The sequence below is a fragment of the Pimephales promelas genome, chromosome 11 (genome assembly GCF_988280905.1).
Source record: "Pimephales promelas chromosome 11, fPimPro1.hap1.1, whole genome shotgun sequence".
Classification (NCBI taxonomy): Eukaryota; Metazoa; Chordata; class Actinopteri; order Cypriniformes; family Leuciscidae; genus Pimephales; species Pimephales promelas.
In genome coordinates this window covers 13,252,763-13,266,708 of record NC_142779.1, presented here as the reverse complement: position 1 = coordinate 13,266,708, position 13,946 = coordinate 13,252,763, and the positions used below count along the sequence as shown (strand labels likewise).

The following is a 13,946-nucleotide window of genomic DNA, read 5'->3' as shown; positions in this document are numbered from 1 at the left end:
ATTCAAACGATTCGTTCAAACGGTTGATTCATTCAAAAATGAGACTGATGTTGACGTTTATGAATGGGTCATTGAATCCTTGACTCAACCGATTCGTTCAAAATGCTGAATCATTCAGTAATGAAAACAGGATGAGTTCCTGTGAGATGCGTCGTGGTTCTGCTGTGACTTTTCTTTGGAACTATTTTCGCTGCTGAAATGGAACAAAAACACCCAATATTGCTTATAAACAGTAAGTGACTTAATCTTAACTGTTTATTGAACTGTAGGAAATCAATGTCACTTTTTCAATCGTGATGGTATTGAGGAAAAATAATTGAGGCTGCTTAGTGCTTAACATGTGTTAAAATATAAAAACTTAGATTTTTTATAGGCAGAGTATGTTGTTAACTGTGTGTGTGTGCTCCGCTCATGTGTGTAGATTTCTCCGAGCGTCAACAGCGCAACCTTACAATCAGTAGACAGTAGGCCTGCTACATTTATTATCCACAATCGATCGCAACTTGCAATAAATGTAATAAAATCAGAATCATTCTCTCGGTTTAGTGATTCCCTAGTTATTTTTTTTGTTTGTTATTGATGTTCTAATCAGGCTACTTGTCCGTTAGGGCGAGTAAAATTCTCTTTTACTTGTCCTTCAAAAATCCATTTGTCCCGGAAAAGCGGACAAGTTAGACGGGCTCTAGAGATACGAACCGCGGCAGGTTAGAGTGTTTTGGGTTGCATAAAATAATGAAATAAACTAACAAATACATGGCGAAAGAAGTGCTAGACAGCAGAAGATGGGATTGGGATCATGATTGGATCATGATAGGATGATTTTTTAATAAAACTAGGCGGATGGAGGTATTAGTATGTGGTGTGTGCATGCCTATGAATGCATGTATTTGTATGTGTGCGAATATGAATAAAAATATCCTAAATTACAAAAAAAAGACTTGTATAATATGTATTATAGTTCAGTTTGACGAACGATATCTGCCTCGTTTGTTGCTGGAGGACAAGATGCATCTTACATCGCGTGCTATAAAAAGACGGAGCTGTACAAAAACGTAAATTAATAGTTCGCCTCAGAGTTTTATTTGTGTATTTATTTATTTTTTATTATTTCTTCCCCAAGCTCATAAAATAATTTTGGGTCGCACATAAATTGACAGGGTCGGTCGGAAACCGGAAACAAACAAATTTTTTTTTTACGCCTAGTCATGGTTTGTGAGGAGAGCATACTGTCACAAAACACATTCATGTAGAACAACAAATAGAAGAACAAACATAGTCCACAAGTCATCACCATGTAACTCCAGGGATAATGTCATAATTCGTATTCATTAACCAAGCGGGTTTGATCGTTCCCCTTCCCCTTTTTAAGCACTTGAGAATTACGACTGTGAAACAAGCATCAAAGCGCTGTATGGGGCCCCACAGGTTTCGGCTGTATTAAAATCACAATCTGTCTAATTACAGGTATGCACAGTCAGAGTGGTGAGAAAAGGAGAATGTTTTCTACAGAGATGCCTTGAAGGCTTTGTTAATACACTGACTGGAATAAATTCCTCACGCAAGGAACTCAGGTGCCACACATTTCCTGTACCGAGAGCCTTTAGAAACAGCCTTCCAGGTGAGAGTGAGACTGTGACTCAAGTTGTCTCCACTCGAGCCGTGAGTAAACATCATCTCGCACTTGATCCCGCAATAAGCCCAGTAATGAGGCCAAGCACTTGGCATTAAGATCACAGAGCGCTCGTCTGCCCTCGGTCTCACGCCGCACAGTCAGATGCTGTTTGCTGCTGCACTAATTTTTGACTCAGTTCCGTGGGAGATGAGAGCGTCTACACGGGTGCCATTAGTCACCAAGCATGGGATAGCAATCGCATTTACAAAAGGGTTTTTTTAACAAACATTATGCTGTGCGGCCTATCACACAGCAGCTTTTTACACATGAATCAACTCAATGCAATGTCTCAGAGACCTTTGTTGCACTAGTTGCAATTTATTAGTTGCTGTTGTTTACCCTGCCACCAAAACATTAAAAATATGCAAAAATTATAAATAATGGTCACACTTTAGATTAGGGTCCAATTCATACAATTAACTATGACTTTTCCCTCAATAAACTCCTAATTACTGCTTTTTGGATAGTTGTTCAGTTTAGGTATTAAGGGATTCACTTTGAAATTAATTTTTGTTATGTTTTAGCTTACCTCAAGGGCATCCAAGATGTAGTGTCTTTGTTTCCACAGTATTTTCAATTTTGACATTTTTCGGTCAAACCGTTGTAAGCAGGTTTAGCGGGTCCACCTCAAAGAGCATGCACAGAGAAGTCAAAATTAAACTTGATTTAATGACTCGTGAATGTAAGTACACAGTGATGGCCTAAGACACAAAACGAGCGGTTTGTGTGAGTAAACGAACGGTATTTATATAGTGTTTACCTCTTGTTAACAGCCCTGTCGAAATGTTCTGAATCCATCTGAACCGAACCAGAGCCCTTCTAACGGACTGAACCATGTCCAACATACGCCGGAAGTGATCTCTCGGGCGTCTACGTCACGCATTGTTTACACGGAGATTTCGGAAGTATTACCTCTCACTAAACATATTATTGGGATATATCGAAGTCTTCCATTGCGATTTATCGTAGCTACGTCACGCATTGTTTACACGGAGATTTTGGAAGTTTTACCTCTCACTGAACATATTTAGATTTACCGTATAACTTATCTAAATAAGTGAAAGGTAAAACTTCCGAAATCTCCGTGTGTGTATATATAGGCTATATATATATATATATTTTTTTTACAGTTATAGTTTCAAGAGTTTCTCCTGCATGTGGATGTGCGTTGTGTACCCCGTGACAGACTTGTGTTTTTATTTGATGCTTGGGAAAAGAGCACCACTTGGGTGGTTGGAGCCCTGGCAGAATCCCAAAGTCTAAGTAACCTTTAATCCTTAATCCTCAACCCAAACCTGACCCTTACTCGCGTCTAGTTGTCGGACGTCTGTCTCCAAAACCTTTAAACCAAAACATAGGATTTTTGAGTATAAAAAAGGAATAGATTTTACGTTATTTTATTACTGATTAGTCGTGTCACTAAATCACATTTACATTAATACATATTTGATACTTAATATAAAATGCATAGGCTATTTTTAATGCGTTTTAGCCTACATGAAACAGGTAATCCGCAGCATGTCGCTGAAAAATTGTGAACAAAGGTCGCTTCGAAGTCTCCGATTATCTTCTGCCTTAAGGCTACACAAGCATCATTACATTTATTATATAAATCTTCGATAACATAGGTCAGATAAGTACGAATGATTATCTGTTTTCAATTGTGCTGAACTTTCGACTTATATGTTGAAAGGTGTGTTTAGCTTCCATTATCATATTAAAGATTAGGCTATGTATAACATCAGTGTTCGTCATAAATGACAGATTTTAAATGGCAAATAATTTTAATCAGGCGATCTTTAAACGCAGATTTGGCGCAGTTGTAGCCTATAGTGTTTGCTTCAATAAAAAAATAATTACCATTGTGAAGGAATATTAACAACAACAACAACAACGGTAGGCCTAATTATAATCATAAACGATGCACATGCGTGTGTGTGTGTGCAGCGAATATTAGACTAGTTAATAAACAAATTACAGCAGAATTCCTCGCATAGCGTTCAAGTCCAAAGTCAGTTTGTTGCTGAACTTTGATCATTTTTTTATAGCAGGTAAAGATTGTTTGGTCTTCACAACTTCATGTAAAACAGCTTTCAGATTTCTTTGTGATAGTCACTACATAAGAGCCACTATGATGAGGTGAGTTTTGATGAGCTTCAGTTTTAAATAATATAGACATTTTTGCTGTTGGTTTCTATCTTTTTTTATTATTTTTGAGTGTCGCTTGAACATTCATGTTTTGTTTCCCACATTAAAGGTTTTCTGTTCTAATCTGCCTGTCAGTGCTGCTGTTCAGCACTTCAGCCAAACCATACAGGCCCAGGGTATGTTTAACCTCTAATATGGACACTCTTAATTTACAGCAAAATATTTTGACTGTCTAATGTTACAAAATAAAAATAAAAAATAAAAAAGGGCTATAGTTGCTTTTAATTACAACTGTTTTTACAAGGTCTGCCCTGACCCTTCTTGCCATTTTGAAGAAGAAGAAAAGGATGTAAAGAATTTAACATGAACTTTTCTTGTATAACAAACTGTGATTACTGACATTGCTATATTACTGACATTGCTAAAAGCAGTAATCTAATTTTATTGGGATATTTTAAATATATTTAATATTTTAAACAACCCATTTGCGAATATTTGGCTTGTTGCTTTTACAGGAAAAAGTGCTTGGCAAAGCAGTTCAGGACACTATAGTGTAAGTACTTGTCTTGCCTTTTGCACACACTGTGAAGGAGGTCTAGGTATAAGGTATATTTATATTTACTTTAACCAAATATTCAAATGATTAAAATATCTTTTTCATGGTAGTTTTGATCAACGCAATGAGAAGATGATCCAGGGAATGGAGGAGGTGGAGCCACCACAGGACATGGATATAACAAATTCTGACATCGATCCTAACATGTTGATTTGGAAAGCAGTAAAAGAAGAAATTCAGCCGAAATACAACAGACCTGAAGAGGATAAAGATGCTCTCTACCACTCCTTTGACATAAAACATCCAGCTGACCCAAAACAGTATGAAAACTATTTTCAGCCACCGGGACACGATCAGGTACAGATGTATGACAAACCAGAAGAAGATAGGGACGATCTATACCATGGAATGTTTGATGCAGCAGCAGCTGTCGAGCCAATGAAAAGAGAGAAGGATGTAATTGGAGGTAATGGCAGGCCCATCTACTCAAGCCCTGAAGAGGACAAAGATGACATGTACCACGCAGATCTCAAAGGACATCAGGCTGACCAGCATCCTGTAGCGATGAATATATTCGCCAATCGCCCCATAAGAGTGCACACAGAGCCAGAGGTAGACCTGGATGAGATTTATCATAGGCACTGATACAATACGTCATGTCGTACCTATAGGACTGCAGTACTGGATATTAATTCATTATGTGTGGTTTTAATTAAATGATCTATATTTTTTAAAATCATAAAAAAAATGGTTGTTTGTTCTTTAAATATAGTACTATACAGAAAAAGAATTTCACACTCAGCAATATCAGGAAGACTGTGACCATAAGCCATATTTACGCACTTACTGTTTTTTTAATTAATTGTTTTTAATTAAATGAGAAAATGGAATACATTTTTATACAATCATAACAAAATAATTGAAAAAATATATATATATTTCAAAAAGAAAGTATCTATTGAGGGAAATCATTATAAGAAAAGCAAAAGTATTACATTTCCATAGAGGACATTCACAGACCTCGATTTAATACACAGAACAACGGGCAAGTGAAATACTGGTGGGGATTGAGCTACACCTGTCGCACAGAAGAAGTCAAATAGAAAAGAAATAAATAAAACATTGAATATTTAAAGGCTGAACAAAGCTCACAGTTCACAAAACTTAACTTGAATTTTTTTAATAAAAGGTGGGTACAGTTCAGTATTTTCACATGGTTTTACAATATGAATTGTATGCTTTTTCTCTATTTTTTAAATTATCACATTACAGTGAAAATGTCAAAATCTAAAGGCACTAAATGAATAACATACATTTTTATATAATAAGTAATAACATAGATATTATCTTCATATAATTGATATAAAAACATTGTATTTGTGCATTATCTATAGGATTTTTGGTCTAATCACTTTGGTGAAAAACTACCAAACGACTCCTCTTTCAGCATTGTTCATCAGGTGGAATGACACCTTTCTTGATAATAAGATTTCCATACAGTGCTGTCTCCCTGTTAGAGAGATTTAAGAATCCTCGATTATTTTTCTTAAAAAAAAAAACCCAGATCATCACAGATCATAAATAAAAATGCTCACCCAGTTGCCACTACAGCAAATGCCTTTTTAGCACGCTCATAGAATGCAAACCGCTCAACAAACTTGAAGTTACCCTAAAAAAAAAAGTTCATTTTTTAAGGTAATAATTTTGTATATTTATATATATATACACACACACACACACACACACACACACATTTGATATCCTGGACAAAAGCGTCGTATTCCCTTTGTAAACCTAGCTTTGTCAAATATAATTTCAATAGTGATGAATGTGTCCTCATCATATTAGTTATGATCTTTTATGTATGTAATAGCTTACATCTGATCCTGCTTGTTTCAGGAGGTCAGAGTACTGGTCCCATACCGGCACTTTCAGTCCCTTTAATTTGTCACTGTCCACAAGGTCCATGACAGCTGCCTAATAAATCAAACCATATTCAGTTACAGACACTGAATATGAAAAGTTACATACATGAATAACTGAGTTTAACCTTGTGGTTTAGCCATTTAAAAAACATAAAAGATGCCAAAGAATGTTATCACCCACCGAATCATCATAGGTATCAAGAGGAAAAAGCTTCAGTATAGCCTTCAGAAGTTCTGGTATACCTACACCTTAAAGAATAAAACAGATCATACACTGACTTGATCACCTTGCACAGAAGTGTAAGTTACAAACATTTGACATTTTTGGCTGTACAAATAATGCATATTACAAAATTCTGAGACCAACAGATATCGAAAAATACAATGGTTATCATTTACAAAATAAGTAGGCCTATTATTGGTTCTGTAAAACCATAATCAAATTAACATGAGATCTCTTTCAAACAGTAAAAAGATGTTTTTTTTCATGAAAGTTGTATAGGAAATACCAATACATAAATGTTTAGACATACCATCCGCTCTTATCTCTACTGGACCACATTTACAAATAGATGTGGCTGGAAAATTTGCGTCTGCAAGAACTAAAAAGAAAAAAAGGCTAAATGACAATTCATACATGTCGTTCATTTCTTATTAGCTACAGAATTATAGCAATGATGACGTCTCGTCTGCGCTCATAAGACAAACCAGATCCACTCAAATTTGTAGACGGACAGAAAATCGTCGCTTTACAACATCAGCGGGAGTCGAAAGAGTAACGCTATGTGCTTTGGCTTAGAGATAATAAAAATGTGACATTTTTATGAGAGACAGCCTACAAAGTTTTTGAGTGACATTTTGATGATGGAAATGAAAGCGCATGTTGCGTGTTAAGGAGCGCAGCCAAAGCAATAACACTTCCCGTTTCAATGCTCGAACTCCGATATATCCGTGGCGTTTTTAAATCACATTTAACTTCAAATAAACCAATGACATGTCATTATGGTGATACAAACAGCTATATCGTCAAACATTCACCCAGAAATTAGCCTACAACAAGTGCGCTGCAAGAACTTGGGTCTGACGTTCATAAAAGGGACGCTGCATCTGCATGCGAGCCGATCTCATTAACGACTTACCTAGTTCATCTCCATGACCCATTTGCGCCAAAACATACAATAATTCAGGCGTAAGTATTGATGGGATTCCTTTTAGTATAACCATTTCAAAACAGTGACAGAACCAAAACCACGAGCAAGTTTGTGGGCAGTCATGTGACCCTTTGAAGTATTTCAATTGGTTGCACGAAGAGCGACGTTTCTTCTAACGCAACCTGCGTTTCGAATACGCAATTTGCGTTTCTTTGCATACCTTTGTAGACAGTCCTTTTATTTTATTTCATCTGCTCAAGTAAAACTGGTTATTCATTTGCTTTCTCATTCTGAAACAGAATAAGACTCTTTATTTTCACCATTGTTTTGCATAAATTTGTTCGTTCGTGAATACTCAAACAAATGTTAGAGTCGTGCCTCTTTATATTTTCAGACTGGATGCATAGCCTATATAAAAATAAAAATTGCATTAAGTTGTCATACTCAGAGCGTTAAATTTAACTGGGGATCAAAATCTCCCTTGTGCGAGGAGGTAATGCACTCTATCGGTCGGTCTATAAAGTTTTTTTCTTTTTTATTAATTTACATTTAACAAATATATTAAATCGTCAATGAATAATTAACACACTGCTAAAATTAACAAATAACATCAATGGCATAAGCGCTCATTAATATTTAGGCTAATCTCTCTATAAATCTTGTAGTAGCCCATATAGGCATAATAACCGCTTATAGCAACAGGTGATTCCGAATTCATTATTTTAGCCTATGTCTCTGACGACAAAACCTTATTGTAAAGAAGCTTGATGTGAAACTTTAGTTAGAGTGAACTGTTGAAGAAAAAATCCATGTCCATATCATCATCTGCAGTGACTGAACAGCATTTTTCTCGATGATTTTCAATGATCTCGTTTCTATAGGCCTATTTAAATGTTATATTCAATGTTAAATTGAATTCTTACACAATACCATGCTAAATATTAAGTAGGCTATAGGCCCTATGTAATCACATTTTATTGTCGGTAAATTTAAATTTGATTATACACAAGGCTGGAGATAATTCTTTTGTACATTTATTTGTGAGAAGAAGAAGAAAAAAACATTAGCAAGCTAATTGAGCTTAAACTCGCCGTTTAAATGAAGAACGACACCTAGACGTGCAGCTGCTACTGATGGAGAGGAGCTGCCGGTGATGTGGTTGTAATTCAGGGAAATTTTCTCCAAAAGAGCTGTGTGGAGGCTTTGCAGCTGCGAAATGTAGAGTGTGGAAAGATGGAAGAAAAGACATTCGGAGGAGCCAAGACTGTCTGATCAGTTCAAAGCTTCTTTCTTTTACCGAGGAACCATGCTGCTCCCTCTTTGGTTCTGCTTTTTTAAATGAGTTTATCACGCTATGAGGAGCTGCCTTTGCCAAAATGTAACGTTTTGCCTCTTTTGTCTGCGCTGAGCGCCTCAATTCGGTCTACATTTATTATTTTGACCTTTCGTTAGCAGGGGATAGACTTCAAAGTGGAACCTCTCTTTTGCTGTCTTTAAGGAGACCTTTGTGCTGTTGCGGTATGTGGAGAGAAAGTTTTTTTTCTCCTCTTTTAAAAGTTTTGTTCCAGGGGCTGAGAAGAAAGCTGGACTCCAAGGGAATATTGAATGAAAATTAAAATCAATTAGGCTATGGACTTTTGAGAGTGCTTGGAACGACGCCGTGCGAAGAAAAAAAAGATTTTTAAGTGAGAAAATGCAGTTGATGAGTTGATGTGCAATTGAGATGAATGGACTCGTCCTATAATTACATTTGCTGTGGTCCTTCTGGACGCTGTATTTCACATAAAATGGTCAGTCTTTAATGCGTAAAACGGTTTGTAAATTCTCTAGTGCTTTTTAACCTGACAAGGGATTATGAAGCGACATTAGAAACTTTAGTTATTCATAAATAATTAATAAGTTTGAGTTTGGTTTAGAGTAATGACATTTTATAAATTGCCTTATAGGTTTATAAATAGGTTTACGTAAAACGAATAAATAGGTTTAAGTGAAACGAAAACAAAAAGCAAAGTATTAAGATAATCTTCATAAACAGGGGGGGGGGGGGGGAGCATTTGAAAAATACAAATACAAATCATCGTCCTAAAATTTAATTTCAACACACTGGACATAGTGATAGATAGGCCTATATTTAGGACGACCTGATTACGGACAGAAAGTTTAGGAAAAAAATAGTTTTTGCTAAGATACCTACGGTAATTCCTGTTGTTAGTCAATGAACAAACTTAATGCCGCAGGAAACCAAGCTATTTATAAAACTATAATTCGCGTCCCACAAAACATTATTTTGCACTCCATTAGAGACATTATTAATATAACATTGTTATAAAATAATTTTGAATTTATAGCAAATATATCATTTAAAGAATAGCCTACCGCCACAAAATTCCATTAGATCGACTTTATTATCCCACTGGTTACGCTGCAAGAGTGACTGAAAATACAGCCACAGCACCACCTAGAGTGCACAAAGTGTAATTGAACGATCTCACCTCATTTCCCAGTGAATGAGCCAAAGCAAGGCCAGATCAGCATTCAGTGACAAATCAGAGGATTTTTGCAAAATCTCGATCACAAACAGTTTAAGAAGGCAATGACATTTCCCCTTTCAAAACTGCTCAAATGTAAACTACAATGCATTATTTAGTGTTTCATTACATACATGTTAATGTACTGGATCCCTTCATTTATGGTGTAGAAGCAAAGATTTAAAAGTGATAATACCAGACCATGATTGATACCCATATATTGATGTAACAGAAAATGTAAATGTAATGAGTCTAAACTCAGTGAACTACACGTATGCTCGTCTGACAGCCCAATTATAAATCTTGATGCTTTTTCATAAACACTTGATAGGAAAATTAAGGCAAATTTTATCACAATCTAAATATCACCATATTTCTCCACTGGAATTTTAATTGTCCTGGAAATCAGCCTTTCTCTTCTCAACAAAGGCAGTCATGCCCTCTTTTCTGTCCTCCTGAAAATGAGAAATTATTGCAAGTTCAAGACAGAAGAAATTTTTTCGCTAAAAAAAAAAAGAAAAGCAAATTAATGGAAGAAAAGTGACGCACCGTAGCAAAGGTTGCATGGAACAATCTTTTCTCAAGTCGATTGCCCTCAGCTAAAGTCAGTTCAAACGCTGTAAGAAAAGTTAGAAACGATCAGTTTCTAAATGGCTGCACAGGACTATTCAGTTTTCATGTGATGTCACCGCCAGTCATTTTTACCAGGTTTGTAGTAAGTACTCATGTAGTAAGACACTGTGATATTAAAAGACCAACTTCAATATACACCTTATTGATGATGCATAATTTGCACAGGCTGAACACAGAATATAAATGCATCACACAGTTTCTCATTAAAGGAGAACTCCGGCGAACAATGAACCTTCGGTCTAATAAAACATCGGTACCTAGTCAATCGTTCTCTGAGTTTTGTTTTCATGATAATCGAATGTAAAGAGTTTTATCTCTAAAAACTGTTTAGCGTGTAATGCTAGTAATGGGGGCATTGAGTAAGTAAAAAGAAATCGCTAGTTTATACCACTAACACGGCTCAAAATAGCCCCACACTCACACAGTAACATAATGAGGCTCCATACATACAAAACGAAGCATTGAGAACTTTGTAAGTGTACAGACCGTTTAATAAGAAGATACTTTATGAAGACAGTTCACTTCGCGTATACAGACAGGAGCCATCTTAAAAAATAGTCTCGATAAGTCGATCCCCGAACGCCGTTCATACAGTTCAGAAGTTTGTTGAACTTCATAGAGTTCAGATCACTCAGCACGACGTTCGTGGTTTGACTTATCGAGACTATTTTTTTTAAGATGGCTCCTGTCTGTATACGCGAAGTGAACTGTCTTCATAAAGTATCTTCTTATTAAACGGTCTGTACACTTACAAAGTTCTCAATGCTTCGTTTTGTATGTATGGAGCCTCATTATGTTACTGTGTGAGTGTGGGGCTATTTTGAGCCGTGTTAGTGGTATAAACTAGCGATTTCTTTTTACTTACTCAATGCCCCCATTACTAGCATTATACGCTAAACAGTTTTTAGAGATAAAACTCTTTACATTCGATTATCATTAAAACAAATCTCAGAGAACGGTTGACTAGGTACCGATGTTTTATTAGACCAAAGGTTCATTGTTCGCCGGAGTTCTCCTTTAAAGCAGCACTATGTCGTTTTTTTCAACCTTTATAATATTTTTCCAAAACCCTTGAGATGGTACATTGACTTACAGTAGGTTGAATGACAGGTCTGCCATAGCCTGTATTGCTTTTACTGGCACTTTTTACTGGTTTTTCCCAATCAAAAACCATTAGAAAAGAAAATGCGCTGTCTGAGCTCATCTGCATATAGTATGCATCATCAAAAAGGTGTAAACTGAATTTAATATTTTACCACTTTTGTAGTACATTAATGCACTTTAAGGTGGGTTGTACCAATAAGGCTTAAGCATCTCCTTAGCCTGGTGTCAGTTAGTGCTCAGCCATTGCTGCTTGATCAGCCCTTTAATTCTAGTGATTGAAGTACTGCAGCAGTTTCTGTATATGGATCACAAGTGCCCAAAACTTGCATCTTGATCACATATTTTTGTTTTTGAGATGAAAAATGGACAGGCTTGTGCAGTAGTTGTAACCCAGCAGGGCTACACGACAGGCATGTGACTGAAAACCATAAATATGCATTTTTTTAAAACCCAATTTGGATGCATGAACCTATTATTGAAAATAAGTGAACCTCGAATTATGAAACGAGCGCAGAATAAATTTCAACAACAAAAAAAAGCTTCTATCCAATTAATGAAACCCTCACCTGCATTAACAGCTTCCTTTGCCATAGCAGAGACAAGTTTGGAATTGCCAGCTATTTTCTCTCCACATTTGATTGCTTCTGAAACCAGCTGATCCACAGGAAATACTTTACTTACCAGACCTACAGAGACAAATACATTAGTCGACATATTGAATAGAGAGAAGAAAGAATCTGTAGAGCAACAGGTTGAAAGACAAACCAGAGAGTTTTGCTTCCTGAGCTGATATTCGGTCTCCTGTGAGAACCATCTCCATCGCAAGGGATTTTCCCACTGCTCTTGTAAGCCTCTGAGTGCCACCAGCACCTGGAGCCAAAGAAATCAGTGATCACAGCTAGCTCGTTGCCATTCACAATTATTCTGGAACAATCAATCCATCAACATAATCAAAAAGTGGGATGTGTTATTGTACCAGGAATGGTCCCGAGCAGGATTTCTGGCTGTCCAAACTGTGCCTTCTCCCCAGCATAGATTATGTCACACATCATGGCAAACTCACATCCTCCACCAAGCTGGAAAGGACAAGAACTTTGTTTATGCTTGATTGGGAATTCAGATTCAAACAGGCTTTTTTAGTGATTAATTCATTTACCTACCGCAAACCCATTGACAGCAGCAATAACAGGCTTTTTGACTGTTGATATCCTGTTCCAATGTGCCAAGAAGTTTCCACCATAGCATTCTTGAAAGGTTCGATTCTGCATTTCTTTAATATCTGCTCCAGCTATCAAAGTAAAGGTGTCAATACAACATGCAATGAGTCTAAAGGAATTCAACATAACACACAACTAACTTTATTTACAGTTTCACACCTGCAAAGGCTTTTTCACTCCCTGTGACAACAATTGCTCCCACTTCACGGTCACCCTCGAAGGCATCAAGGGCTTTGCCCACCTCCATCATAAGCCCATCACAAAGAGCATTCAAGGCCTTTGGTCTATTGAGTTGGATGAAACCCACATTCTTCTTTTCACCCTTTTTGTCAACCAGTATGTACTGATACTGGCCACCTGCAAAAGAGATGAGGGCAGGGGTCAAATTAGCTCAACGCATTTTTTGAATGATTAAAACAGAATTGATTTGTCAAATACATCACCTCTTTATTATATTTACACTCCTATTCTTATTTTAAAATGTTTCAATGGTAAACAAGCACACAGAAGGGCAGCAGCAGCTTCCATAAAGGTCGGTGTTTCCATTATACAGTTGCAGGTACAAAAACAGTCAGGAGCAGTCAAATGACGCAAGTTTCCAAACAAAGCAAAACTCGACGCTGACACTGAAAAGGAAGGCATAACTTTTAAGTAGACATGGTTCCTGTTACCTGAACTACATTGCCTGGTTGCTGCTAAAGCAGAGGGAAGCAGTTTACTGTTTTTGAGAAGTAACCCTGTGCATCTGCAGAGCGCCATGTCTGCGAGGTCAATGAATGGTAACGGTACGACGTCGCTGAAGCCGCGGCACGTTGATTGGCTTTCAAGTGTGATGTCACGTCGTAATCAAGTTGCCAGATATTGTGTTATGAAATCCCTCTTCCGTTGTCGTTTTCCCACTGATTACAGAGTGATTTTTTTACGTCTTTTATTTGATTGGATTTTATAGAATTTGACAGAAATCCATTTAGACAAAGAATAGTCACAGACAAAAATCCATTTTGTTTTGGAT

At 36.7% G+C, this 13,946-nt stretch overlaps 3 protein-coding genes across 5 annotated transcripts; 1 reads left to right on the top strand and 2 right to left on the bottom strand.

The window, feature by feature from the left end:
- The first annotated feature begins 3,720 nt into the window (after positions 1-3,720).
- Positions 3,721-5,784, top strand: LOC120480024 (uncharacterized). Its single transcript, XM_039672924.2, has 4 exons — positions 3,721-3,811; positions 3,930-3,996; positions 4,336-4,373; positions 4,487-5,784. Exons 1-4 carry the CDS (start codon positions 3,804-3,806, stop codon positions 5,019-5,021), a joined length of 648 nt encoding a protein of 215 aa, XP_039528858.1. The 5' UTR covers positions 3,721-3,803; the 3' UTR covers positions 5,022-5,784.
- fuom (fucose mutarotase) lies at positions 5,211-9,922 on the bottom strand. 3 transcript variants are annotated; one of them, XM_089117003.1, is made up of 6 exons: positions 9,829-9,922; positions 6,835-6,903; positions 6,483-6,550; positions 6,255-6,353; positions 5,972-6,045; positions 5,211-5,886 (listed from the first exon to the last, which is right to left on the bottom strand). In XM_089117003.1, exons 1-6 carry the CDS (start codon positions 9,842-9,844, stop codon positions 5,820-5,822), a joined length of 393 nt encoding a protein of 130 aa, XP_088973129.1. In that variant the 5' UTR covers positions 9,845-9,922; the 3' UTR covers positions 5,211-5,819. The 3 variants fall into 3 exon arrangements, with proteins under 3 accessions (XP_088973129.1, XP_039528860.1, XP_088973130.1); XM_039672926.2 differs by lacking the exon at positions 9,829-9,922 and adding an exon at positions 7,441-9,466; XM_089117004.1 differs by lacking the exons at positions 6,835-6,903; positions 9,829-9,922 and adding an exon at positions 7,441-9,478.
- On the bottom strand, positions 9,839-13,760 carry echs1 (enoyl-CoA hydratase, short chain 1). Its single transcript, XM_039672923.2, has 8 exons — positions 13,606-13,760; positions 13,094-13,291; positions 12,878-13,005; positions 12,694-12,793; positions 12,483-12,587; positions 12,284-12,403; positions 10,530-10,597; positions 9,839-10,435 (listed from the first exon to the last, which is right to left on the bottom strand). Exons 1-8 carry the CDS (start codon positions 13,691-13,693, stop codon positions 10,370-10,372), a joined length of 873 nt encoding a protein of 290 aa, XP_039528857.2. The 5' UTR covers positions 13,694-13,760; the 3' UTR covers positions 9,839-10,369.
- Between the last annotated feature and the right edge of the window lie 186 nt (positions 13,761-13,946).

Bases quoted from the DNA above. Each gene is read 5' to 3' on its own strand.
- echs1 (XM_039672923.2), bottom strand. From the start codon at position 13,693: ATGGCGCTCTGCAGATGCACAGGGTTACTTCTCAAAAACAGTAAACTG. The intron at 12,588-12,693 runs GTACAATAACAC...CTTTGGCTCCAG, and splicing joins CCTGCTCGGGACCATTCCTG to GTGCTGGTGGCACTCAGAGG. The intron at 12,404-12,482 runs GTTTGTCTTTCA...TTGTCTCTGTAG, and splicing joins TCAGGAAGCAAAACTCTCTG to GTCTGGTAAGTAAAGTATTT.
- fuom (XM_039672926.2), bottom strand. From the start codon at position 7,525: ATGGTTATACTAAAAGGAATCCCATCAATACTTACGCCTGAATTATTG. The intron at 6,354-6,482 runs GTGGGTGATAAC...TTGATTTATTAG, and splicing joins TTGATACCTATGATGATTCG to GCAGCTGTCATGGACCTTGT. The intron at 5,887-5,971 runs GTGAGCATTTTT...TCTCTCTAACAG, and splicing joins TTTGCTGTAGTGGCAACTGG to GGAGACAGCACTGTATGGAA.
- LOC120480024 (XM_039672924.2), top strand. The intron at 3,997-4,335 runs GTATGTTTAACC...TTGCTTTTACAG, and splicing joins CCAAACCATACAGGCCCAGG to GAAAAAGTGCTTGGCAAAGC. The intron at 4,374-4,486 runs GTAAGTACTTGT...TTTTCATGGTAG, and splicing joins GCAGTTCAGGACACTATAGT to TTTTGATCAACGCAATGAGA.